This window comes from Ptiloglossa arizonensis, chromosome 7 (assembly GCF_051014685.1).
Source record: "Ptiloglossa arizonensis isolate GNS036 chromosome 7, iyPtiAriz1_principal, whole genome shotgun sequence".
Taxonomy (NCBI): Eukaryota; Metazoa; Arthropoda; class Insecta; order Hymenoptera; family Colletidae; genus Ptiloglossa; species Ptiloglossa arizonensis.
In genome coordinates this window covers 5,775,556-5,803,551 of record NC_135054.1, presented here as the reverse complement: position 1 = coordinate 5,803,551, position 27,996 = coordinate 5,775,556, and the positions used below count along the sequence as shown (strand labels likewise).

General features: G+C 33.8%; 1 protein-coding gene across 2 annotated transcripts in view; it reads left to right on the top strand.

Annotated features, from left to right (window-relative positions):
- Chat (Choline acetyltransferase) overlaps positions 1-27,731 on the top strand; it is a 114,540-nt gene extending 86,809 nt beyond the window's left edge. Inside the window, exons 3-11 of one of the 2 annotated variants that reach the window (XM_076315522.1) lie at positions 8,716-8,888; positions 10,882-11,062; positions 11,985-12,159; positions 14,086-14,315; positions 15,261-15,472; positions 16,001-16,123; positions 17,034-17,220; positions 20,997-21,197; positions 23,103-27,731. In XM_076315522.1, the coding sequence (XP_076171637.1) occupies positions 8,716-8,888; positions 10,882-11,062; positions 11,985-12,159; positions 14,086-14,315; positions 15,261-15,472; positions 16,001-16,123; positions 17,034-17,220; positions 20,997-21,197; positions 23,103-23,312 (1,692 nt within the window). In that variant the 3' untranslated portion in view covers positions 23,313-27,731. Of the gene's footprint in view, positions 1-8,715; positions 8,889-10,881; positions 11,063-11,984; positions 12,160-14,085; positions 14,316-15,260; positions 15,473-16,000; positions 16,124-17,033; positions 17,242-20,996; positions 21,198-23,102 lie in introns of both variants that reach the window. The other variant, XM_076315521.1, reaches the window with a different exon arrangement.
- The last annotated feature ends 265 nt before the right edge of the window (positions 27,732-27,996 follow it).

Sequence of the window (27,996 nt, the reverse complement as noted above, 5' to 3'; positions counted from 1 at the left end):
GTAATAATATTTGTCATACTAAAAATATATGTTTCGAGTAATTACTGTGGGAAAATTTTGATTTTTTCAGCTATTTATTGGGTTTAAGGCGTTCTGAAAATAAACTGTTCAATTAATGCGAAAATATATTACTTGTATTCACTTAACTCTTAATACATTGCGCGGTACATTAAAAAGAGAAAAGTAACCGAAAGAATAATGTTACTAGTCAAAAAAATAATTAAGAAAATAACATTTTATGAGCAACGAAGTTACCGATTGCCACGGAAATTATATATAAAACTATCCCATTAAATGTACATACCGAGACATTCGTATCGTTTTATAGGCTTCGTCGAATGGCTATTTAATGCTTTATGACTCATTTTTATGCCGTTGTATCAAAGATCTTTAATAAATTGGTACTATATTACATTTTTCTCGTGAAAATGTAATTAAACTTTATGAGCTGTTAATACTCTTGGATGTGTCCACGTAGTTAATGTAATTTATAGTTCGATATAAAATCAAGTATGTATGTCCGAATGCACTGTAAAAAGAATTAAATATTATATCGAATTCAAATCATATTTAACCGTAGTCATACGCATTCATTAGCAAGTTCCATCGAGACACATTAAAATAATATTATTTCTGCAACAGATGTCTTATAATATTGTTTCACATACATTTCTTCTTAAATAATCCCTACAATTTTTTACAGTCGCGTAGCCTTAACACGTTATATTATATTCACTATAACAATCTATGGATATTTATCACAAGATATATACTAGGTTGTTCAATAAGTTTTGTCGTTTTTTCCATTGTAAAAAAATTCTATGACACTTCAACTTTGAACAACTGTAAATATACGAATAAGTCGACAGAGCTACATGAAACTTAACACATGTTCACTCTTATCGAATAACAAAACTTATTGAGCAACCTATTAGATACATATTTCTTTGTTGATTTGAATAAAAGAAAACGCTAAAAATAAAAAATTGGAAGTTCTTTAAATTATACGATATTAAAGTACCTAGATTACGGGGTTCACTGAAATTCCTTATGTAGGTAAAAATAGAAAAAATTGCGAGAAAAAGATTTTACAATTCGTCCAACGAAATGAGATACCGAATGCGACGAGTGCAAACGATAAGCGCGTGATCAGATTAGGGTCGACTTCACAATACTCCGACTCAATGATTACATAGAACATATTTTCTAAATTACATTTGTATCTATTTGTAACTTAAATTATTTTATTCACAATTAAATTACTTGTACGATCAACGGCACGTATAATAAAGAAATTATTTTTTCGAACAATTACTTTTTAAAAAAATATAATAAATATAGGATAACAATGAAATGGGATTAATGAAATAATTTAGAAAAAGTACTTTTTTTTATTAAAAGTTTATTCTAAATCGCTGTTCGAACCACTATTATTAAATACTATTCCTACTACTACTACTACGACCACCATCACCATTAACCGAATAATGTTGGGTTTCTGTAAAAAAGATCGAACCGTTCAAATAAGTCGAGCAACTTGAAAGAAACCAAACGATTCGAATTGAGCCCAATGACTCGAAAGAGGATGCGTAGTGTAAATTCCAAACGTTCTTTCAAACCGTTCAAAGAGTCCTCTATAACTGAGTAAGAGTCGTTTCTGGAGCTGAAGAAAATAAACCAATAGCTGCAGATCATTTAACTAATCACGCAAGCATTAACGTAAATATTGGTATCTCGTCTCTTTGAATGGACTATAGATACTCTTTCTTTCATACCGATTCACCATCTACGGTGGTTTCAATATTAAAAAATTCATAGAGAGTAAATATAATAAATTTCAATTTTAGATTTTAATTTTCCAACAATAATGTATATTGACCATATCCAGAATATTCGAGTTGATTTTCCATTTCCCACTCTTTTGTGCTGCATCTGATTTATTTTTTAGAATTGTCTCACTTCGTTGCATTTCCTCTTTTCTTTGTAATGATTCGAATGCCATACTCTGTCAGTTGTGATGTAAAGATACAAAATTGTCGAATTTCATTTACGGAGATACAAAAAAATATGTCAAATCGCTATTGAAAATTCATTTTTAACATGAATTTACTGAGTTTAATTTTAATATTGTAACGTTAATTTCTATTTTATTATAATTGACCAAATCAGATTATCGTTTGAACAAATATCATTACGTCTGATTTTCTTGACAAACTCAAAACTTTTATTTCTTTGTGAGTATTATTCAACGACACGAGTATTATATTTTTAATTCTCATTGATATCAATTCTGGATGTGATCGAAAACCTACAATAGAAAGAGTTAAATATTATAAAATATTTGTTACGATTAACGAAGAACACCTATTTTTGTTAGCTTAACAATGTTAATAAGGCAAAAGATAAGCAGTATGCTAAATAGCTTTATAAATCACAATCAGTGCTAAAGCTTCTAAAGCTTAAATATACATACTAAACCAATGTAAACACTGTATACAAGGATCCGCAAAAATCCGAGTATTAACTCATTATGTTTTATATTACTGAATACTGCTGTTAATGAAGGAAATAAATAATACATAATTAACACAGATGTTTGAGGCAAGCGTTCCGAGAAAAGTTGTAATCTTTATTAGTAATGTCTTCAAAAGCAATATATAAATGAACTTTATGGTTTGCCACCACCATGTGCCCTCTCGCTCATTTTCAGTCTCACCGTAGCAACTACAAAAGCAATGGAGCGGATAGAGAAACTATTTACAACGAAACACGAACGACGACCTATAACAAAACAATACTGTACAAATTATTCGAACGCTCAAATAATCGAATAATGTTCGAACGACCGAAGTGTTTGACTAGTCGAATGCAGAAAAATTGTTCGAGAAGATCCACTTTCATTTATCTATACTTGTATTTTATGTTGATTACGTCATTTCTTTGCTTCGCGATAATAATAAATTCTTCACGACGAACATTTCCCGCGATTCGTCTCGAATGGTAAAATCCGAGGGGAAATGTGTCACTGGTTATCAATTGAAACCGAAGCCCAAAATTACCTCGAGATCAGTGTGATGATGCAAAAGTAACTCAAACATAATCACAGGTCCGCACCGAATAAAAAACCACAGATACGTGCTAAAGATCGCTATCGTCCCCTCGAATCGCTCGTATCTGCTCGATCTGCGTGTAAATAGATACAAGTGGCATCGTCCCATTGGCGTACACACTATAACGAGTATAACAGTGGCGCAACGCTTCACGCCACGCGACGGTACTTTTGGTGAAAGTGTGAAACATGGGAACGGAAAAGAAACCAAACCTCTTCTTACGAGTGCTCCGATTTTATTAATCGTACACCTAGTTTGTCTTAACTCTACACGCGTGATCACGGTGCTGATAAACTGGACCGAAACTCGAACCGGACTGAACGGAAACGAAAGATAGAAAACAGAAACGGAAAAGAAGGTGGAGAGAATCGCAGGAAAGCGGAGAAATCGACATGGTAGAAAATTTGAATAATACGTCACACGTTTGCGTCCAAGACCGCTCGAGAATGAGACGAGGAATCACCGAAACTGGAAAACAAAGAACAGGGAAAAATGAAACAGCAGAATGACAAAAGAAGTGGAAGTATAGAAGAAAGAAAAGAAACTAAGGTCTACTTTGACGTGATCCAGATATTCGTGACAACTTTGAGAACGATGAAACCGGTAAGGTAATTCTGGCAACAAGATGTCACAGGTTAATCGAGACGAAACGTTACCTGGCAACCTCGTTCAACGAAGTTCACGTTCTCCTTAGGTACACAAAGCGTGCAATGTTGCGTAATTTCAGGTGAAGTATATATAGACACCCGAAGAAGGGAACGAGGTGACACTGTGATGATCGTTGGAACGAAAGTACTGTCGCAGATTGACATCGTGACAGTGTGAACTTTCGAGCCAAGAACGTCTCACGTTGGTTGACCGGTACGAGTACGAGTCAACACGTTAAACGCCACGTTGCAACGAATCTCTAAAGTGCTTAAAAGACATGATCTCTAATACTTGTAGACTTTCAAATAGCATTACTCTCGTTAATAATAGTATAAAGAAACAAGTACCTCGACCAATTATCGAATATTTCAACTTTTTACACTACGGTTCGAACAAATATCGGTGACATCCTTAAGTGTAGAAAACTGATGTGGTATTTAACGTGTTAACTCGTATTCAACGACAACACCACTAACTTACATGTAAAGATGGACCCTGTTCTTAGCGGAAAAGTATAGAGAAAAGGAGAAAAATTAGTAGAACAATCCTGGGTTTCAAGACTGGTGTTTGTCCTAGGATTCGTGACGCGGAATACTATATATCACTGTTCATGCTTCTGCAGCGCGAGAGAAACTTGCATCTTCCAATGTTTTATCTTCTAACGAAACGTACAATTTTTATATTTTTCATTATACGTATTAGTAATAATTGACCATACCTTCGCAAAAGCGTTGTCAGTGGAGAGGTTTTCTCAATGAAAATCAATCCAAATACGACCATATTCAGACTCTATTTAATTTTTGTACAAAATGAACATTTTTGAATTTCAAAAATAATTCACACCGTCGAATTCTAAACTAAGTTCAGAAGTTTCGTTTCGCGTTGAAAATTTGAAAAAGCGACAATTTTTGAAACTAATAATAACATTACAGTAACACATCTTTATTGTACCAGGATTGTATTGATTAAAAAGGAGAAAAAAAAAGAACAATATTGAGTGAAATATATAAAATTATGTATTTGCTCGGTACAAAGACGAGCTGCATATGCAGATATATGTATGTTATTATTAAGCTATCTTTGAACACGAAAAATGGAGTTTTCCAAAATTCTAAGCAAAATTCCGTGTTTAAATACGAAAGTAAGTTTCAATAGAGACTATTCACGTGCTTATACCCTGATGTACTCTTTATTTTCCGAATTATACGATATGTGGAATATTATATTAAAATAATGCGTTTCCTTATCGATAATATATCTACGATATCGAGAACTTCTCTTTTAATTTTCATTCTTCGACTGAGCGTTACAGGGGCCCTCAAAGAAATATCAGAGATACACTGTCGTACATTTGAAAACGCTTGTGTTATCCCTTCAACTGTCAGTGACAAAAATAGGAGTCTATATAAAGGAACAACTTTCCACTGGTAATATAAACGTGTACGTATCGCAACGTCGAGAAGAAACATATTTTTTTCAATAGCTCGACCAATGTCTGACAAAACTTTCGATCGTTCTCATTTCAAATTTATCCCAGTAGAATCGGTGTAAGTGTAATGGCACCGATCACAGAGTTCCATGAATAACCGCGCTCGAAGTCGTTCCACTTATAGGCATTTCCAAAGAAAACCTAATCTATTTTATCGACGTAGAAACGAGGTATTGAAACATACATATCTGCTCTCCGAGTGTTCGTTGCAGTAACCTGAAACCGGGTGATTTATAAATAATTCTTAATAGTACAAGGGTGAATTCGTATACTAGAACGAGTAAAATGTTTTACACAAACATACTTAGGTAGATACATGGACATTGTTTGGGAGTAATAAAAGATTTATAGTTGACAAATGCAAATTTCTATACCGAACGCAAAGAGAATTTTCTAATTAGATGTTCCATGTGTACTAAAGATCTACTTAATTTAATGTCAGTTAGGAATTTAGGTTTACAGTGGTCTTAAACAGTCCTAGGAGTCGAACTCAAAAAAATAATTCTAAAATTAAAGGTAATACTGTGTGTTAGTCCTTTTCTTCGGTGCATGGGAAGAAACTCTTGACCCAATGTAATGTTTATAAAGAATCTCACTATCCATGAGCAAATCTGTGAGCAAATTATTAGGTAGTCTGTAGTTGATTTACGTAAATTTACAATTGGGCATACAATGTTCGAACACTGGTTAATTTTTAGCATTTCACGAAGGTAATGCAATGTACAAAGATCTTTGATAATTGATTAGACTTTTTAAAACAATTAAAACGTATATTTGTTTCTGTTAACGTTCTAAACTTCTTTTTTTACGGTGCCATCAGGAAAATTAAAAAGTTGTACAATCAACATTTATATTGGTAAATAAAATGTATTATCTTTTTATATTATAATTAAATCTGTATTCGTATACACGCACTATTTTTCACACATTTGTAAATAGAAGAAAACAAAACATTTAATTTAATTATACAAATTCAGGTTGCATAACCTTTACAATGTCTCGATGAGATTCTAAAAAAGAAGGTCATAACGTTGGATGAAAAAAAAATATATGTGTGAATTGTTCTGGAAAATTTAATTAATTATATTTTCCTATCACAATGCCAATGATAACACAGACGAATTGTACATTTTTTAAATTCCATTATTTAAATTTAATCCATTCTAATATTCAGATGACTTAACGTTTCTTCGTAAATACTCTTTAATGACTCTTAATATACAACTATGCATCATTGTCATTAGCTCACGAGAATGACAGATTGAAAACTTTAGAGACGAAAATGATGCAAACTTTCAAATGATATTAATGTAGATAATCTCGATCTTACATTTCTTTCCAATGATCGATTAACTTCGCTAATTTCGTTTAATAAAATTCATTCCGGTGATTAAAACCATTAAGCGACATTAATACAAACTCTTCGATTTAGAACTTGCTTTACAAAAATTCCTTAGTCGAAAAATGTGGAATAAAATTTGTTCACACGAGCCAGTTTCACGTCCAATTAAAATTTGTAAAGAAAAACGCTCGACCATTTTAATTATTTCTGTTGCAGGGTAAGAGAACTTAATTTACAAATCTGAAATAATTTTTCACAATCTATACACTTACGTTGAAAGAAGAAAATTTGTCACTAGCTCACAAATACTTTCAAGCATTCAAACAAGATGAACAAGAAATGAACATCTAATGTGAATCTATATACTGTATCAATATGTTCGTCGCAAATTAAAGAAAATCACATTACTTTTTCGCAACAACAGATGTAAAGTTTATATTATATTTACCTAAGCGTTGAATTTAATTTATCCTAATTTTTCTATGTAATATAGATATACAATGTTTTTAAATTTATTTATTTAATGTCCTATCTGTGTAGAAACTATTACATTAGCAAACACCGTGAGTGATATTTGAACATTTAACGTACATCTGACATGAATTCAAGAAATAAACAATTACGTACAATTATATTATACGTGTATAATCGATCGTTTCGTAGTTTAACGAAGATATTTCTTATCCACCTTCGGCAACAATTTATTTAGCATGAAAAGTAAGTACCGTTGAACGTCTCAACGGTATAAAGTATTAAATCTACTTAACGATTGTTGAAGTCAGTAACTGTCTTAACAACGCATGAAGATTAAGGGCAATTTTCAAGGAATAGTTAGTGAAAATTACATTTAAATTTCTGATCGTTATTCTTCATCGTGAAGATGACGACGATGGTACTTAAAACTTCGAAGAAGCGTAACTTCGTTCTGTGAACTTGGTTTATCGCGCTAAAATTAACTTTCAATATTTGACAAAGAATTAGATGCGATAGCATCCTAAGTATGGAAACATAAAATCGAAACAACCGAGAAACACATGGCGGCATTACTTAACCTTTTAGGATTTGAAATTTAAACGCGGTTTCAATTGGATTTTGCCAGTTGACTTTCTTTTACCGCAATTTTGAAAAGATTATTATTTCATGTAAGACACGTATTTAAATTTATGTTACTCGTCATAAAATTATTTGCATTCAAGTATCATAAGTTAAGCCTGAAAAGGTTAATTGTAAAAGCGAAGAATTTACATCCTATTTAGTGTAGTTAAAAAAAATGCAAATAATAATGGTACTTATCTCCTTAGAGAACGGAAAAGAATACTTATTTGGGAAAATAAATAAATATATTCGTTACTTATAGTCGTAATATTCTAGTAATTCTTAATTTATACTTTATACACTGTTGCGAAATAATTTCTCTTCGATAAATTACAATAATGCGATTAATGTAATCATCACAACAATGTAGCAGCGATATGATAGTAATTAATACGATTAATAACAACGGTAATACAATTAACCAACTACTCTAAAATCGTTTGTAATTGTTAAAACCATTTAGTTAAGTCTGAGTTAGGTCGATCAGGAATAATAATGGGAAATTCGAAATAATCACTATTTGCATACTCAGTACCTGCGATGCTTTTTCAAAATGGCAACCTGGATTACGAGAACAGATCCTTAAATATGGATTAAACAATGGATTCTGATTAGAGCGCAACGCTTTAATTTTCGTCTACCTCATTTGCATAGTCAGTTAATATTAAAGCAACTATGGTGAAGGGAAATCATTGATAAATTTTTTAAATCATTGTACAATTTTATATCAACGAAATTTCTTTTATCACTTTAAGAGCGTTTGAGATGATCCTTTTTAATGTACCATTTCCAAATGTCAGAACCTGTATCGTATTTTTTAAGGTACAAAGATAATTAAATTATTAAAGATAAGTAGCATTTATTTGAAACGCTTTATTCTTATTTTTCAGATTTGAGAAAATGTGAGAAAATGTGAAACTCGTATACATAGATAAATTGGACAAATTTTTTGAGGGATATATAAGAAACCAAAAGTAATTGTCGGTCATATTGATCTATGTTAATTATTATTTCTTTTGATCTGTTCACAGGCAACCGACTGGTGGTTGATCGATATGTACCTCTCTGTTCCTTTGGCATTACCAATTAATAGTAATCCTGGTCTAGCAGCGAGACCCAAAAAATTTTCCAACCAAAAAGAAGCTGCAGTGTTCCTCGCAAGGTTTCTAACCGAGCTGCTTAACTACCAAGAACTTTTAGACAAGTAAGCGTACTTTTTTATAACACGTATTTGTTTTCTGCGCATCATTGTACAATTTCAGTATTTTCAGATCAGGTACAGTATGGAATACCAGTGAATATTTATCCACTTGAACCATCTTTTTCTTTTCCAAAATTGTGACAAGTTTCTTCAAAAAGTTGGATCTAAAAGATAAATGTTCAGTATTCGTTTTTTAGTCAATTATTAGTCTCTTCGCTTCACTTTAGTGATAGAATATGCTAGCGAAATTTGTATAGAAACTTGGGTGTCACGTTAAACTGACACAAAAAATATCTCGTAAACAACTAATTACAAATGAAAAAGGTGGAACACGTTTTTCATGATTTTAAAAGAAAGACTCAACACGTTTGGGTTTAATTATTTCTAAAAATATTTCAGCAGTCAATTAATTCGAACGCAGAATTATTTCTTTCAAAGTTGTTTCATGAAACAAAATAACGTAATTGTATTTGAAAGAAAATAATTATAAAATGATACAATATATTATTTGAAATAGTATCTTAAACGTACACTTGGCAATGGTATCGACAACCTGGAGATGATATTGTGGATCGACGCAATATATGGAAACAATCAAAAAGTTTTTAATATTATTAAAGTCCCGTCAATATTGAAATGTATGTAAAATGTGTGTGTGAAATTATATCACACTCGTATCTCAAAATTGGCTTATGAAAAATGTACACACACACACACAGAGACATAGAACTTTGAAACTATTTAAAAAAATTAAACATGCCCTTTACAGAGCTTTCCAAAATGAACACAAGGTCGAATATTAGAAAATACTAGAAAATATATCACATAATATATTATATGAAATTATCACGATAATATTAAATACATGCAACATTCGTCCGAAACACTTTCAAATCGTGTACAGTTTTCGAGATATTTACGCATTTCCAAACATGTGCATACACGCAGTGTGTCCGTTTTATTTGAAAACATGTAAATGTTTGTCAATGTTCGTCTCAACCTGTATGTATGCATATGTGTATACCATGAATCGTGCGAGCAGAAAATTGAAATACTGTCCGAATAATATTCAGTCATCTGTCCTGAACTATAACACGTGTACTTACAGAGTATCATTGTTTCAATAATACCTATCGGTGCATGGATACCTTGACGACGTGCAAGTTTGCTTGTCGTTGAATTTCTCGAAAAGTTCCGAATTTTCGAAAAGCCTTTTAAAACTTTCCATCGAGGCGTGCATTTAACCCTCGGTGAAAAGCTGACTAAGCTAATCGCCGAGACGAGGCACCGACATCGAGGAAGAAAGCGAACACGTCTTACGGGAGTGCTCGAAGGAAGAGGTCTGTCTGTCATTCGAGTCCCTGATTTGTCGGAGGACAAAAAGAAGCCGCACCGAAATCAATTTAGCGAGGGAGTACGTCTGCGAGGAAATCCGGGATCTAAGATCCATAGAACGCGAGCATAAAGAGACCCGTTGCGAGAGAAACGTAAAGGATGCTCCTGCATGGAAAAGCTCAAAGCCCTCGGCTGTTCTCCAGCGAAACGGGAACGAAGTAACGGCAGGAATGCTTTCTTCGTTCAATTTCAGGAATTAACGCAAATTCACCGAAACGTCTCGCTGAATCGTATTGCTCCTTTCAGCGGGTTATTCTCCAGCAGTTCGAACAATTTTCTCCTTTGTTATTAGGCGGACTGTTATATACGTAATATACTCTATTTATATACGTAAATAGAATGAAAAATAATATCGAGACGCGCGAGAAGTAAATCAAAATAGATTCAGTCTACGAGTAAATATTCTTCACTACTTTCCAGAAGGGGGTCGATCTTAGAAAAATTAGCACAAGTGTAGCTCATACCCATGTGGCGACGCTCTTTATTAGTTTTGTTATCCAAAGATTTTAAATATTTCGAATTTAACGGCTGAACGTAGAAAAGATCCACTAAAAGGGATAAGAAATATATTTATGAAACATGTGATATCGTCCTGTTGTAGAAACGGATTAGAGGTCGAACGGGTGAAAATGAAAGACGGAAAGAGCATGAAACCCCTGTGTATGGCTCAACACTATCAAATGTTTCGAATCTATCGACGACCAGGGATAAACGTTGACGAGCAAGTTATCCTCGACAGAGCTACATCGGGCGATCACATAATCGTTGCACATCACAATCAAGTACTACTTCACAATTTATATAAAACGGTTAAGAGATCAGAGCAAACGATAGCGCGGTGTAGTATCGAATAGTAATTCCAATTAAACGGTCAATTAATTTCCATGCTTCACTTTTTATTATTATTATCTTGCCATTTTAATAACCACGTGATGATTTTAGTATTGATAATTAATATTTATCGCATCGTAACGAGTCTATAGAATTTCTTTATCGTTGCGCATCAATTGTTATCGCAAACATTCTTGTACAATTTTACGTGCAAGTTGTCTCGAGAATCTTAATAAATATGATAAATAATTAATATCTCCGTGATTTTTATCGATACGGAAATACGTCTTAGGAAGAAATTTTTAAAGTTCCAAGATGATTAATATTTTTCTCAACGGAACTATATATTTTTATCGCGACCTATAGCATTACGACTTCTAAACGTACATTAAATAAATTCATTGCGTTCGAAAAATTTCTCAGAACCTAGATCACAATTGATAACGAATTATTTGAGTATTAAATACGATATTCTAGTTTCTAAAATAAAATATTGCGTAAGATAAATTCATTGCGCTCGAAAAATTTCTCAGAACCTAGATCACAATTGATAACGAATTATTTGAGTATTAAATATGATATTCTAGTTTCTAAAAGAAAATGTTGCGTAAGATAAATTCATTGCGCTCGAAAAATTTCTCAGAACCTGGATCACAATTGATAACGAATTATTTGAGTATTAAATATGATATTCTAGTTTCTAGAATAAAATGTTGCGTAAGATAAATTCATTGCGCTCGAAAAATTTCTCAGAACCTGGATCACAATTGATAACGAATTATTTGAGTATTGAATATGATGTTCTAGTTTCTAAAATAAAAACGTTGCTTTCTTGTTTCGTTGCTCGAGATGAAAACCACGATATTTTGTTAGTTTTATAGCGTGCCAGTTAGAGCTTCTGATCGAGGTCGTATTACCGAGGCCGAATTGATCCAGCAAATTTTATCTATTATGGAAACTAAAGCTGATCCGAGGACTCCACCTGTCGGCATCCTTACAACCGCGAAGAGACCAGCTTGGGCGAAAGCTAGAGAAGAATTGCTCAAACGTATGTACAAAATTTTAATTCCAACAATTATATTATCGATCTTGAATTGAAATTTATAATACTTATAATAACCAGAAATAAAAATACATATATATATATATATATATAATTTGGCAGTAAAGAATACCTTAACTTTTGATACCATCATTGGAACAATCTAATCTTTTATAACTGTACAAACTAATCCACCTGTCGAGAATCAAAATATCAGAACTATTTGCCCCACAATCTTGGCTTCGAATCGATAATTTCTACCAATTAATCGATAGAACGACAAGAGATTTATGTTTAAATATATGTATTCGGTGAAACGAGTATAAAGTATAAATAAAGATTGAAACAACCAATGCACAAATTTCTCGCATTAATCGCTAATTTCACTATTCTGTGTAGAATCCGATTAATCGAACAGATTCGCTATGTACTGTGATTTTTAGCTAGCGACTGGTTAAATCGTTTTCAAAATTTGAGAAGGTACAAAATAACTAATTAGTGTTAATTGGTGTTAATTAGTGTCGAATTCTGTTAGAGGAAGTTAGATATTTTATTTAAGAAACCGAAGTTGCTTTGTATCCACCACAAGGTGACCCGCGACTAATAATTACGTATATTTATAATTAATAATAAATAAGTCAAACTTTAGAGATATTCTAAACATTGTACGTTTCTATACAATTTGCCCTGTTCAAATGTAATTTATACGTAAGGGCTTCATTTTTATTTCAATGTATCTTTCGAATATTCAATTTCTCGTTACTCAGAGACATCAAATGATAGCGAACAATTGTTAAGATTTCATTGTCGATTTCCATAAATCATACTCTCTCGTTTCTCGTATTCTCTCGCGAGTAGAAAAAAATGATGTCTGCCTCTATTAATTACGGTTATATTCTCTGCAAGCGAAAATGTGGCTCGGTCCATTTTCCAGGTAGTTGCAGTAATCTTGTTGCGAGTTTTCCAATAACCCTTGCCACCACATGCCCTTCCACCTACTGCCATAATTAACCGGCTGTTCTACGCTCACCAATATCCGCAATATTCCCATTAGCACCCTAACAGGACCTTACCCAACGAGAACGTGCGATCTACGTCTACAAATCGAATAAACGATCGCGTAACGAGCTAAAGACTATCAGTGAAGCAACAGCAACTTTTAACATCGCAAAATGTTCATTAAATTTTACATTGTTTAAAAGTATTTGCTGCTGTGACAAACAGCAGCCAGTAATCCGGTTTTTGGTACCTCTCTGTAAAGAAATCAAATCAATCTTTATTTATACAATTATCTCAGAATTTCGCACTTTATTCTCTTCGTAGAGTTTAGCTATACCTAATTGATCAATTTGTTATTACCTTCGTGATGGATTAACGAAGTACGAGATATAAAGTTAACATACTACAGAAAGCAAAAGATAATTCGCAGAAACGACGTGCTGAAAGTACTTCTTCGTTATGACGCTCTGAAACTAAAAGCTAAAAATTGACTGAAATTAAAAAATAAAACACTGGTATAAATTGTTTCTCATTCTCTTGTTGCGTAAAAATTCACTTTGTCAATTATTCTCGACAAAAATATCTCGAACCTCCGTTGCACAGCAGTGCGCTAGTTGAATGGGGGAGTTAATGGTAAACCGATCACGTGTACATAAATGCAACTGATACCTAAAAGTAACGTATTATCGAGAAACATTCGTGGTTGATGAAAAATCAAATTTGAAATTATTTAAAAGTATTTCCTGCTGTGAGAAACCATTCGTTAAACACTCTCAATTGAATCTTTACGGTCATCTTCGGCACATCGACAGAAAAGTGAAAGAAAAGTGACGAAAGAATATACGATAAACTAAATTTTGAGAAACGATGAAACAAAAATGACGGATGAGAAAGCTTGTGGTGCAAATGTATAAAATTACGAGTACTTTGCAGACGAGCGAAATCGACACAATCTGGAATTATTGGAAAGATGCCTTTGCGTGGTTTGCATCGATGACGACGTACTACCAACGACGTTCAACAATCCCTTGAAGAAAGAGGACAGATGGATCGGAGATCGAGATTATGCGAACGTGCTCCATCATGCTCTCCACGGTGGAGGTTCCAGACATTTGGGGGCAAATCGCTGGTTCGATAAAACTTTCCACGCTATTCTTGGCAAGGTATGTACACCTGTACTGTGGAGAGATGAGATGTTGGCACATTACACACAAGTTGAAACGACACAAGGGTAAAGGGTTCGCCCTTATTCGCACACATTGTCGTTATTGGCCGAGTCGATCGCATCTAGAAGTTCATCGCGCAACGAAATAGATCGCGACAGAGCGAGATGTAACGATAGTGAATGATAGCGTTTCTATTACGATGGTCCGTGTTTCATTATAAATTGTTCTTACGTAGAATCCATATATACGTAGAAATATATTTGACGTAAAAGATCTATCGATGTCTCTTAGCATTACACTAACGCTGCCGCCTCAAAATTAATATTTGATATTACGAATAGATCGAAGTACTAAAAAATATGAAAAAGAAAATTAAATTAAATTTGTCGGAAGACTAGTTTGCAGGAAGATTGCTCCAAAGAAATTTTCCTTTGGTGTATTTTGAGAAAGTTTCGAGACATCGTTTGTTCATACTGATCGAAATTCTTCGAACCTTCGATAAGAGAGTTCCTTTATCAATAAGCGTCTAAAACGTGCTATCTTGAATACTTACCGGTGTAAAACAGTCACTCTGATTTCGAGTCACGGTATTGGAAATATTTTACGTAGAGGAAATCTAATTTTCGTTGTTTAATAATCGCACACTTAGATAGAGTTTGATATCGTTTTGTCCGGATCTGTCTTAAAAATAACTTCAATTTTCGTAAATATGTGCGATTTTTCAAAAAGAAAAGTGTGAATAATTTGAACATCTCTTTTCTACCGATACATCGATCGTTAAAGTTTATCATTGTAGATGTATATTTTGTTCTCTCGTTTGAAACCTACGTCGAATAACTATATATACAATTGTGTCGAATAACTATAATAATTGACTATATAATTGACATATCCTTCGTTGCGTAATTTATAGAAAGTTTCTACGTGTTTGTTTTTCCAAAGGACGGAATGTGGGGTTTGACATACGAGCACTCGGCGGGCGAAGCTCCAGCAATTTTTAAAGCATTCGAGGAATTAACGGAAAAAGTCGATTCCATGTCGCCATCCGAGGAAAACCTGGTACCATCTCATTTGTCCGCACCGGAAAAACTCGAGTGGCACTTATCCGAGCAGAGTCTTAATCATATCAGAGATGCTATGACGTCCTTCGACGCGTAAGTGACACAATTTTTTTTACAATAATTCGCTTCCATGAGAATTTCTAAAAATTACTCTTCCACTTCCCAACCTATAAGAAAGGGTAGATCGCAACGAAACTATGTCGAAATTATACATTCTACTATGTTTGAGTCAAATTTTCAATAAATTGTAAGGAAAATGAAATTTGAATTGTACACATAATAAAAATGTTAACAGAGAAATAACTCAAATACTTATGTAACCACATTCGCGCAAAGTTAATAATCTTTATATTAAACATTCGATTAAAATCTAAAACTCTTCGAAATGTATAATTTGTTGTTTCAATCTTCCTTTGTTTGAGTACCTTCCATGTTTAAAAAATTCTATACGATAAAAGCTTCAATTAATGTATTCGTAAAAATATTATTTTGCTTAAATAATTATTTCCTTCAATGAAGGTAGTATTAAAACGATGTGTCAGAAAGTATTGCAACATCTCTGTTAATGTTTCATAAATAAGAGTGTATTTAGATCCCTATTAATGTTTAATAAATATAAAGGCTAGTGGAGGACTTGGACCTTTGCATTCTGTGGTTCCAAGACTATTCGAAGGAGTTTATTAAATCTTGCAAAGTTAGTCCGGACGTCTATATACAGCTGGCCCTACAACTTACACATTTTAGGTGAGTTTCGAAACGTGTATTTATCGTTAAAAAAAAACACATTTCTAGTAAACTCAAAGTTAACGTTATAATTAATGTAGTTATTAAAAACATTCAACATTACGTTTACAAAAATAACTTGAAATTTTTTTTTCTTTCATTCCTGTAAATACTCGCACTTAAAATAATTATATTTATAAATATTTTCGCGCCCCATAATTGACGCGAATCTGTGAGCCATTGTTCTAAAAAGGCGATAAAATCTAAACTGTAACTAAATTTAGAATTCTAGTTTGACTAATCAATTTTTAAAGATTATTCCAGAAAGTGACTCTTTAAACTAAAAATATAACTAAGAAAACAGTTTCTAAATGAAGATCCGCAAGTGTCGAATCGTTCGAAGAAAAATCAATTTCAATCTTTCGATGTGCCCTAGCAAATTATTTAATTTATCATTATACGTAAAATTTCTATCGTAAGCACTTACGATAGTTTTCCCAACTATTGGTTACTAACCTTTCTAATATTTCGGAATTTACCAATCTCGCTACTCTATCGTTAATAATTCTTATTACCGCAATGTCTGCGGGACCGTTTCTCTTTTCAACTTAAACGTAAAAAACGATCTTTCGTACGAATGAGAAAAGTATACAAAATCTGCTACTGAATTTGCACACGTTTTCGAAACATTCGTTCGTCTCCGTGACACGCAATTGAGAGAATTGTTAAAACGTTAAATAAAACGAAGAATCGAGCAGCGCGTTTTATACTGTAACCAATAATTAATTTCAGATATAACTCAATTTCATATATACCTTTGGCTGAACTAAACTCAATTTCATATATACCTTTGACTAAACTAAACTCAATTTCAGATACACCTTTGACTAAAAGTGCGCAACTCTATTACGAAATGTTTCACTTTGCACAGATTGCACGGAAATATAGTTACAACTTACGAGAGCGCTGGTATCCGAAGATTCGCACTTGGAAGGGTAGACTGCATCAGGGCTGCTAGTCCGGAAGCTCTAGCCTGGGCAAAGGCCATGTGCCAAGGGGATCCTGAAACGCAATCCGCAAATCAGCAGAACACCACCCCAGACGAAGGCACCAAAAGAGTTCAGTTCACCATTTACAGTGTAACTGCAACTTGGCTGTACTTCCTAGAGTTTCTCTAATCACAATTTAAACTTCGGACAAGCGAGAACCAACAGAGCTTCTTTTTCAAATATAATTAATTGCCTTTTGAAGAATTCAACGATGAAATTGAACCGCACGAAATAACGCTAATTAATTATAGGAAATAAATATATATATATTTTGGTAAGAAGAAATTTTAACCAACAGGATCTACTGGTTGATTCTCCGGTGAACTGAATTCAAACTGAACGTCGAGAAGATTTTAATATCGTTGGCAAAAATTTTCAAGAAAAATTGAATTCTTTTGAGCTACGAACAATTAGAAAAGAACAACTGCCGGGAGCAATTTTAAAACAATTAAAACTCTCTTTACCAATTTGAATGTTTCTCAAGTCGATTCCTTTTTATCTATCTTTCAAATCTTATAAAAACGAATAATTTGAGATGTCAATCCATCTAGAAGAGACCAAATTGTAATCAGCCGAATTCGTATAGAACATTTCAGGATCACCCGCTCGTATCTTCCGACTAACAAACCAGGATCATTGTGTAACGAGTGCAACACACTATTACACTGGACCACCTAATCTTGCACTGTCCAAAGTACATCACATCTCGAAAGAAATACACATTGATACAGCACACGAACGATAACGTGAAAAAGCACGAAAAGCCACGACCCATTGAAATTCGTAAAGGAAACCCAACTCTTTAACGAAATAAAGAGTTTTACTATAACTTCGATACTTTAACTATAAAATATCGACCGAATATCGCGTACCACTTGTCGCTGATAGCAGTTGATACGACGTTGAACTCGCGATTAAAAAAAAAAAAAGAAAAACCCAGGAAATTTCGTAATATTCCAAAAAGGGATGAAACGTTCAGTTTTAATTCGAGGAACGAAAGTTCTATTGTTGTTAAAGGGATGAAACGTTAAGTTTTAATTCGAGGAACGAAAGTTCTATTGTTGTGGCGTATGTAAGACTGAAAATGGCGAACGCAGGTAAAATATAAATACGAATTCCTAAGAGGGATGCACGCCACGGGAAGAAAGAAATGATAAACGAAAGAAAACCCCTCGAAAAAAGGGCAATCAATTAGACCAGACGGTGTTCGTTCGCTTTCCTGTTGGAGTGTTTGCGCGATACTCGAGTAGCCCTGGGCAAGTTTCATGGGGCTTTTCCGTTTGCTTTCTTTCCACGGTTCACCCTCGTTTGGAAAGTACCGCAACGAGCGAGCTGTTGTTTCTCGTTTATCACGATGTTATTTCAGCCGTTCTGTTCTCCGCAATTACGCGAATGTTCATCGAAAATGCACGATAATGAAATCGACTCCCCTTCGTTGCGTGTAGTTCTCCACCCTAATGAGCTTGAATGTATTTTTTCTATTTTCTTTTTTTTTCCACGACTGCAACCGAGCGTGCAAACTGAAACGAAATTCTGAGGAAACGTTAACGTTTAATTATGAATGTACGAGGCGATTCATACTCGCGTGATTTCTGTCGAGGTACACTATTGCTATGGTAACGAATTATTCATAGCCGAAGAAGATATCGTAGAAATAGTGCCCCCTGTTGAAAGCATGATTCTAAGAGACGAGGAATTATTTCAACATTTCGATCGTTTCAGATGCGTTCAAATACCATCGAAGTTACTAAAGATGGAACTCGATTCAACTATTTCAAATCCTACTGTTTAGTTTGGTAGTATACACCATCACTGGTGCAATGTTTGAACTACACTCTTCTAATAACTAGGCCCGCTATGTCTGTGCACAATTTAAACGACTGCGTTCAATTTATTCAAATTTACACATCTCTTCAATATTTTCGTAAATTGTAGTTTGATTCGGTATATTCTAATAGTATTTCCAACCATACTTACCCGTAATATTTATATTTTACCCGTACATTTGAATAGTAAATAGAACTTGGTCAATTTCTTTTTCAATGTTCATTATACGACCCGTCTACAATTTTCATTTAAATGAATTGTTAGCAATTCTCAAGACGTCTATTGCATTGAATGTTGCGAGTTTCTACAGCCCTCTTTGCATCATAAATTACGTGAAATTCAACCGAGCCAGAGTGCTTTCCAATACAGCTCCAATCAGTGACGAAAGTTTTGAACAAAAGAGAACTTATACTTTATACGATAGAAATTAAGAACAATGAATTGAAACACAAAGGATCGAAAATAATATAAAAAATAAATTAAACCGTTAAGGATTAAGAGTATTAAGGGTGTTTCAAAAACGAATGGATAAACTTTGGGAGCGTATTCTACTCGCAGTAAAAATGAGAAAAGTCTAATAAACAAAGCTCTTTTTTAGCAATAAACATATTTGTAAGTCATTTGCGACTAGCTCGGGAAACACCTTTTTTAGCAATAAACATATTTGTAAGTCATTTGCGACTGCGTTTGATAAGAAGAATTTTCAGCGAAGAAACTGCTTGAAATAGTTTAAATTATTAATTAAAGGATACGTGTACTGATGAAACAAGATAACTTTATGAGTTTTTCGTAATACTATATATCTCGTCAAAATGAATTTCTTTATTGTAAATGAAACGTACATTAAACTTCGAAGGAAAATTTCTCTACGTATTATAGATACATGCAAGCAAACAAAATGGTGTCGATCTCATCGATGACGTGCTCGAAATCTAGCATCGACGATTTCAACTCGAACAGTCTTTGAAAAATTCAAAAGCAATATTATTGTTCTTGAATGCGTTGCGACGTTAAAATCGTTTTAACGACGTTCGCGTTATAAACACGTTTAAAGTTTTCCATGTTCATTCTTCTACGTATTTGAAACCGTTACATCGAGAGTACTGTTTACTTCTAATAGAAAGAAAACCATGACACCATTCGTAACTTCGAACTTGACAACCACTCTTACCAAACTCTATCAGAAACAAAAATGTTTATTTCTTCGATGTAAACTGGTCTTTGGGAACTGTACCGAGTAATATTGCTTATAAAGACTCGAAAGAGGCATCGACTGATTTTTAATCCTTTTTGGTACATCTAGAATAATTATCAACTGCAAAAGGTATAGTTGGAACTCGATGTTTTTACATTTCAAGATGAAAAATCGTTTCCAACGTTCTTGATTTCTTTTCTCTTTGTGCTTGAAAATTATTTGAAACGCGTCGAAGAGGACAGAAACTTAGTCGAAAATGGTTGATATACATAATAATACACCTACTTGGTGTAGTTCGCTAAAACTGGAAAAAATAACGAACAAAGCGTACAGCGAATTTATTATCAAAAAGTGTTCACAAAGTGGAAAGGAAGTGTTCCTGGGCCCATGTTTGATTCATCGTAAAGAATTCATTTCGATTCTATATTATCTTACTACAAAGTTACATTCTAAACGATCGGTTATTTTCTATCCTAACCATTTCAAGTAAAAAGAACCGAAACAAAAACTGACAATATCTATTAATAACTTTGGAAAATTACCGCTTCGAAAAAGTACGTCACACGTCTGTGGCAAGCATCTCTATAATGGCGAACATGTGTCAAGTATGTAAATCGTTCTAAAGAGTTTAACGAAGCATTTTTACAAAACTCGGTCCTAAACAAACAGGTGTTGATTCGTTCTTACTCTTGGATTGAGTGAAACAGCTCCCAAATTTTACCTAGCTACACATTTCTGAAACATTCTGTATTCGTAGAAAGTATTCCCAAGCTTTCCTGATTTATTTGCAATCGAAACAATTCGTTTCTGTTCCACATTTCAGCAAGAAAGAATCAAGGAGCTATTCGATCTGGCGGTTCAGAGACAGACCAAAGAGATGAACGACAACATAACTGGACAAGGAATTGACAACCATTTAATGGGACTTCGTTACGCCGCTAAAGAAGCTAGAGAACCAGTCCCGGAGATCTTCACGGATGAGGCTTATGGGATCGTTAATCATTTTGCCCTCTCAACATCGCAGGTCAGTGATCACGATCGGCAATCAATCGACATTTCAAACTTTCATACGTCCTTGGAGATTTTAAGTTATCGCATCGACGCGAATAATAACTAAGAAAATTTCAAAGCCGTAATACCGTCATCGCTCTTTATAATAATACAAGATGTTCCCGCCAGGAACAGAACACCTAAATACACCTTTTACTCGTCACAATATGGGAAAATGTTCAACATTTTCACGAAGAAATTCTTTCGATTGGAACAAAGAACAATCGAAACTTTCTACCTCTTGATACTTTATACATATTTAAAAATGTTATAAAATAAGCTACCAAAAATTTCCTGTTATAGGACACTAATAATTAATGTTATAAAATAAAATCTCGAAAGTTTTTAAACGATAAAAACTCTCAATAATTATACATATTTAAAATTGATCTTTGTGAGATATTGCGTTACGTTTTACAGTTTTAAAACATCATTTTTCGTTACAAAAGGTACGGTGTCTTTTCATCTTTGATCTTTCCAAGCGAAAGAATTTCTCCGTGACAATGTTGGAACATTTTTCCATATTGTGAAGAATAAAAGGTGCGAAATCCCTCTGTTTTCGATCGTATGTAATTTTTCAAACCGTCAGGTACGGTAAAAGAATGAATCGTTTCCCTGAAATGTTTCTCTTCGCTGACGCGTTGAATATTCGATGAAGATTTTATGCCTATAAATTGAACTCGCGATACAAAAGCAGAAACGAAATTAAGACGGGGACCCGCAAGGAGGAAGTGCTTTAGAAAATTCCCATTTTGAAGTTCAAGTTGACAACAAAGGTAACAATTCGCAGCTCGAGTTTCAAGGGCGGATGTACTCTTGTAGTCTCGGCCCTCGAAACAGCTGCAGACAATGGAAAGAAGTGTTGAAGCACTTTTACGCCACTCCCTCGTTTCTGTGCCCTCGAGGACACACAACCGAGAAATTCTCAAACTTTCCACACGTTCGTCGCAATATTAAACTTCTCTTCGTTCCATCTATTAAATTCATCAGCTACTTGCACTTATACTACGAGACTCGTACGTAACATTGAGAAACTGATAGCAAACAGTCCTTGTTAAGAGATATCGGTCTCTTAATATTTTCTCGGAAACAAATTTTGTGCAATAATACGAATTATCTTAGCGAAGAAACTTTTACACCGAATTGCCCCTTCCTTGTACCGAACGAACGATCAAGGTATCAGAAATTCGTTAACGAAAGAAAAAAGATTGTACAATATTTATCGCAACTTTACGACAACATTATCGATAACTCGATAAGGCTTTCCCAATGATATAGAGTTCAGATACCTCGTCCCTAGTATCTTTAATTACAAACAGTTGGACGTTCTTTAGAAGTGAATCGAACAACGTAACTATGATTGAAAATAGTCCGAAAAAGATCGCGCTAGGTCCCATTTTCATTGTAAGAATCTTGTCGATTCATCGACGATACTCTCATGAAAATGGAACAAAAAATATGAAAGTTTACAGTCTTTATACTTACCCTTGTATCTTTACGAGTATTATCGATCTGTCGATGAAATTCTCCTCAATTCTCCAATTAAAGATAAAATGAAACAAGGTACGCGCGTTATAAGAATCATTTCTGAAGAACTTTGTATAATCGTACCGCGTGTAATTATAAATCGTCGGAACACTGTCGTAATTGGTCCCGTTTTCATTTAGTCAATTCTTCGACAATATTCTCACAAGGATCGAACGAAAAATATACAAGTATTTTCCGTTTGCAATAGCGAGCACCGGTTGGTTTTTAAATCCACAGCCGAAGAATGGGAACAGTGATGGCTACTGTTCATTTTATCGAGGGGTTACTCTACTCGTTAATACCAAAACTCGCCCGTAGTGTAACGATAACAACACTGGTGTACGATTTTCAGGTAACTACAAAGAACGACACGATCGTCGGATACGGACCAGTGGAACCGGACGGTTATGGGTGTGGTTACAACATCAGAAGCAACGGTTTCATATTTTCGGTGTCTGCATTTCACAGCGACGGTAGAACAAACGCGATGCGGTTTGCGCAAACGCTCGAGCAAAGTCTACGCGACATGGCGGCTTTGTTGAAAGCCGCTTTGGCCAAATGATCGCACTGAACGGAAATATCAGAATAGTTGTAAGAACAGATCGCTCCGAAACGGAAATTGTGCCATGGCGAGGCACGTTCGAGCTTGCCGATGAAAGTATTTATCGTAGCACGAACAGTAGACGTTTAAGAGAAATGTTTACTTTAGACGTATATAGGTAGTTATCATTGACCGTAATACAAACTCGCACAATTTATTAGGTGTCGCTGGTTTGATATTATCTCTTAACGAAAGAAAAGAAGAAAAACAGGCGCAATATCGAAGCGAACATCCTGTCAGAAGCTATCGTATCTCTTGACCGATTCAGGAGGGTAGGGTAGGCACAGATCGTGTCTGTAAAGACAAAGGAATCTTAGCTAACGATTTTACATATCATTGTAAAGCTTTTCTAGCGCGAACAATTTTTCAACAAACGCGAATCGACGTTTACTGCATTCGTGAATAGGATTGTTAATGCGATCGTTTTAAAAAGATCATCCTCTCGCTCATATTTATCATGAAATCGTGTGCACGTGAGTACAGGGTTGGTCGGTTAAGTCGTGCCATTTCTGAGAAACGTTTCTCTCACCGCTCAGCCAGCTTAGATGTTTGTTTTATAAATGATCTCGGACCATCGTCGATCGTTCAACATCATCTGTCAAATTTTCTGATTCCTTTTTTATCGATGAAACTCGTCAATTGCGATAAAAATGAAAACAATGTTATCGAAAGAAGAGTGTAATGCTGTGTCGTAACGTTGCATCGGTAAGTTGCAACTTCGATGAACAACAATCGAAACATTGATGGAAATATTTGCCAAAAGGTTCAAATAGCACACAAATTTACAAAATTTAATCGATATTGAAGCTCAGTGATAAAGCTTGAAGTTTTTCCCAGGAATCTCTAACGGTTAGAAATAAAGTGTACGCATGCAACGAACCTTTCTAAAATTTACAGAGAATTCTTATTGAACGTTCTGCAATGAATTTATTTTCGAAAAAATAAGATATTATTGTAATTTAACCGGAATTATGTGCACTTTATGCACAATGAAAAGAATTATATATAATTTTATCTGATAAAGAAGTTCAGAAGATCAGAAACTAAACATGGCGTATGTTGACGATTGGTTTCAACTTATCAACGTTATACCATACGCGCATCGCACGTTCACAACAGTTTAAATTTATACACCAAAACGTTCTAATAGTTACACAGGGTTAAGTACCAAGTGTAACATTTGACTTAAAGTTAAAAGTATGTAACGATGTATCATTTAACGATTGTAATAACTGAGGAAGAATGGATTCGATTTTATTGCGATTAACGGGATTTATTCGATACAATTGACATCATCGATACGGATAATACATTGTACAACATCTAAGCTAAGTGAGAGGAAAAAATGCAGGAAGTAGAAAAGTTTCCTCTTTGTGGATCAAGTTTTTATCTTCTTAACGAAAAATTCAATTTTAACTAGCAGAGTTTATTTGAATATACCGCGAGTCAACTTATAAAGTTTTAGAATAATTTGTTAATCGATACCTCACTCGTTGGTATAAAATACTCGACGTATCTACAAGAGACCACGTAACACAACGACTATTAATACGGTCGAGCAACTAAACCCTCGTTAACGTGGACACTGTAACCTTGTTATCCCTTTCTTAGAACTCGTGTAAGAATATTTATCTCATAATCGGCGACCGAATTCGACTGACAGAGGCGAAATTATTTAAATGGTAGTCGCTGCGTGTAGTAGGCAATATAGATCGATCGGTCATTGTAAAACACTAGTCCTGTTATGAAAATCTTTGAAAGTTGACGTTCGAGCGCTGGAAGTTCCTTCCCTCTGAAAGAGAACAATTTCATTATTATCTTGCCGCTTGGTTTTAACCGTTAGTTAGTAGTAGTTAACGTTAAAAAATTATTAATTGTAATGTATTGTTAAACTATCGGTGCTTTGACGAATTTGATCTCGTAACTTTAAGTATTCTAGTGAACTACAACGTAATTGTAACGAAAGGATTAGTTAGTGTTATTTAGGAATAAAGACTGTAACGTCTGGACGTATAGTTGGTTGAAGTGATATAGTGAGGTGTTTGAAAGCTATCCATTGGCCGAAGAGTTACTTATTTTTACGAAATTTTTACAAAAATTTCTACAATGGATCTAGTTCAGTCACACTTTTGTTTTTTATCGCAAGACTTTGTTTTTAATATTTAAAGAAAATGAAAGAATAAGATTTAAAAAATAAGAATTTATTTAAAGGAAATAAATATTTAACAAGTTATATAGTTTTTTACGGGATATCGTAGAGATAATCTCTTGATCTTCTTTAAAGTAATGGGAAACGTTTAAAAAGAAAATGAAACTGAGATTGAAAAAAGACACTTAATATCGTCCAATAACATCACTATATTTCTTTCGTCAAGTACACGGCTTAACAATTTTTAATGCATCGTTGCAAATTTTGAATAATTGACTTGACGAAGTTTCTTTTTTATTGTCAACTCGATGAACGTATATTTTATAGTTGATTGTATTTGTCCTTGTATTTATTTTAAGACAACAAAATTTCACAAATACGCCTGTATCGACGAATATGTCAATGACTGTTTGCTAATGTTTGTGAAAAACATTTGACGCATATCATATACGTTAAAGATGTCAAACTTTGAAATTTTAATTGTTTCGAAGATTAAAAGATGACGCCTTTCGCTTTTGTATATTTTCGTATTATCATACGATCGAAAAGTAAAAGAAAAGGTACTCGAAGTATGATTATTATATTATACTATGATAAAAGTGCAAAATTATTTTCAAACGCACATCCTCGCATAAAGGAATTTATCTATTATGGATGCTAACATCAATTTAGAGAATTTTCCAAGAATAAAAGAGATATTGTTTCATCGGGCAATATATTCAATAGATGCAACGAAGGAACAGAGTACACGAGTGGAGACTATGAAGCTAACATCATTAGGTAGAGAAGAGATTTCCAGCGCACGGACTTATCTGTCGCAACACATTTTAAACGTGGCCAATCGTTCGTGTGTTGGCGCCCGCACAGTAAACTCTTGTCCAATTCTTAGGTAGGTCAACGATTCGCTACTCTTGATAGACCGGTGAACGTTGACGATAGCTCTATTTGTCTATCACTTTAATCTTCTACGTGTAATAACTACTGTAACTAGAGCTACTTCTCCTAAGTACCGAACTCTATCGATAGTGAAAGATTTGACTTTCCTCTCGGAGCATTGAAGTGTTATTGGTCGACGTTATCTTCACGCTGCATCGTTACGCTTGCTCTATTGTACTGAGCAAGTAGAACTTACTGAACTTAGTAAATACATACATACATATACATACATACATCTGTTGATATTATCGATATTTTACGAAGTTGTTTATTAGCTTTGTTGTAAAGTACTCCCACTGTACAGACACGCGTATCAGATAAACATTTTATCGATAAAAGTTTCATCCTTCACGCACACAAACAAACAAACAAACAAACAAACACAAACACACACACACACACACACACGAGGGAGGGGGAAAGAGAAAATTTCATCTATATATCTATATATGTATATTGTCGTTATACAATGGGTTTATTATTGAGTATTAGTCGGAAATTTTATATTCAGAGTCTAAGAAGTTTTTCTTCATCTTGTCACAAAGTAAATCTTTAAATAACGCGGGGAATTGCAATGGTTCCTTGTATTGTTACTAAATAAAATTATATATAAGTACACATGCAACTATACATACACGTATGCAAATATCACAGGTATGCATTTACGTATGTAAGAAAATGTATACATATTCCGCGTATATGTGTACGATATATGAAAGTGTTCTGTATTAGTTTAAGATGCAAAATACCTATTAAATATAAGATAAGATAGAATGTTACTAAAAGTACTTATACATATCGCAAAATTATTGCGATTGCACCTTTGCGACCAAGAATATCGCGCATATCAGGCGGAAGCCACCCATAGCGATAATTTTATCGAATAGGACATATCCTGGTAAATCGATAAAATTGCTTATGAAATGAGGATAACTGATCTAAAGTCGTATATATCGAAAGTTTAATCGAACATTATTTCTAAAAAAGAATCGTACGAAGACTACTGTCGTTAGCGTGAAACTAAACATATAATCTAGAAAATGTGATAACAACGTAATTGATAAGAAAATTGTAACTATCGATAACGATTACGCAATTAAAATAAAAAAGTTCTTCTCAAAATAGTCGTCTTCGTATGCAATATATTTAACGATTATTAAACTTGTAAGCACACTTCACTTTCTGTTTATACAGAAAGTATACACGGCATACCTCTGTAATTAAATAATTTAAAGCAAGTATGTTGTATTATGTGTATGTTTCCTTGTGCAAAAATAAACACTATTGTAACACCATCTTTGTTTCCATTTTATTCTATTTACAATACAGTTCTTACATCAGTTATAGTACATTGTTGGACTAATAAAAGAAATAGAACATTGGAAAAATTAGAAAATAATTTAAAGTACACTTGTGAATGTATTAGACAAATACCTCCCTCAGGAATTGGAATGTTACAAATTTATATACATTAATAGCTACATAATATTTTATTGTAGTATTCAAAACATCCTTTTAACAATTTTGATTAAGTTAAACAGTACATACTTATGAAAGTTA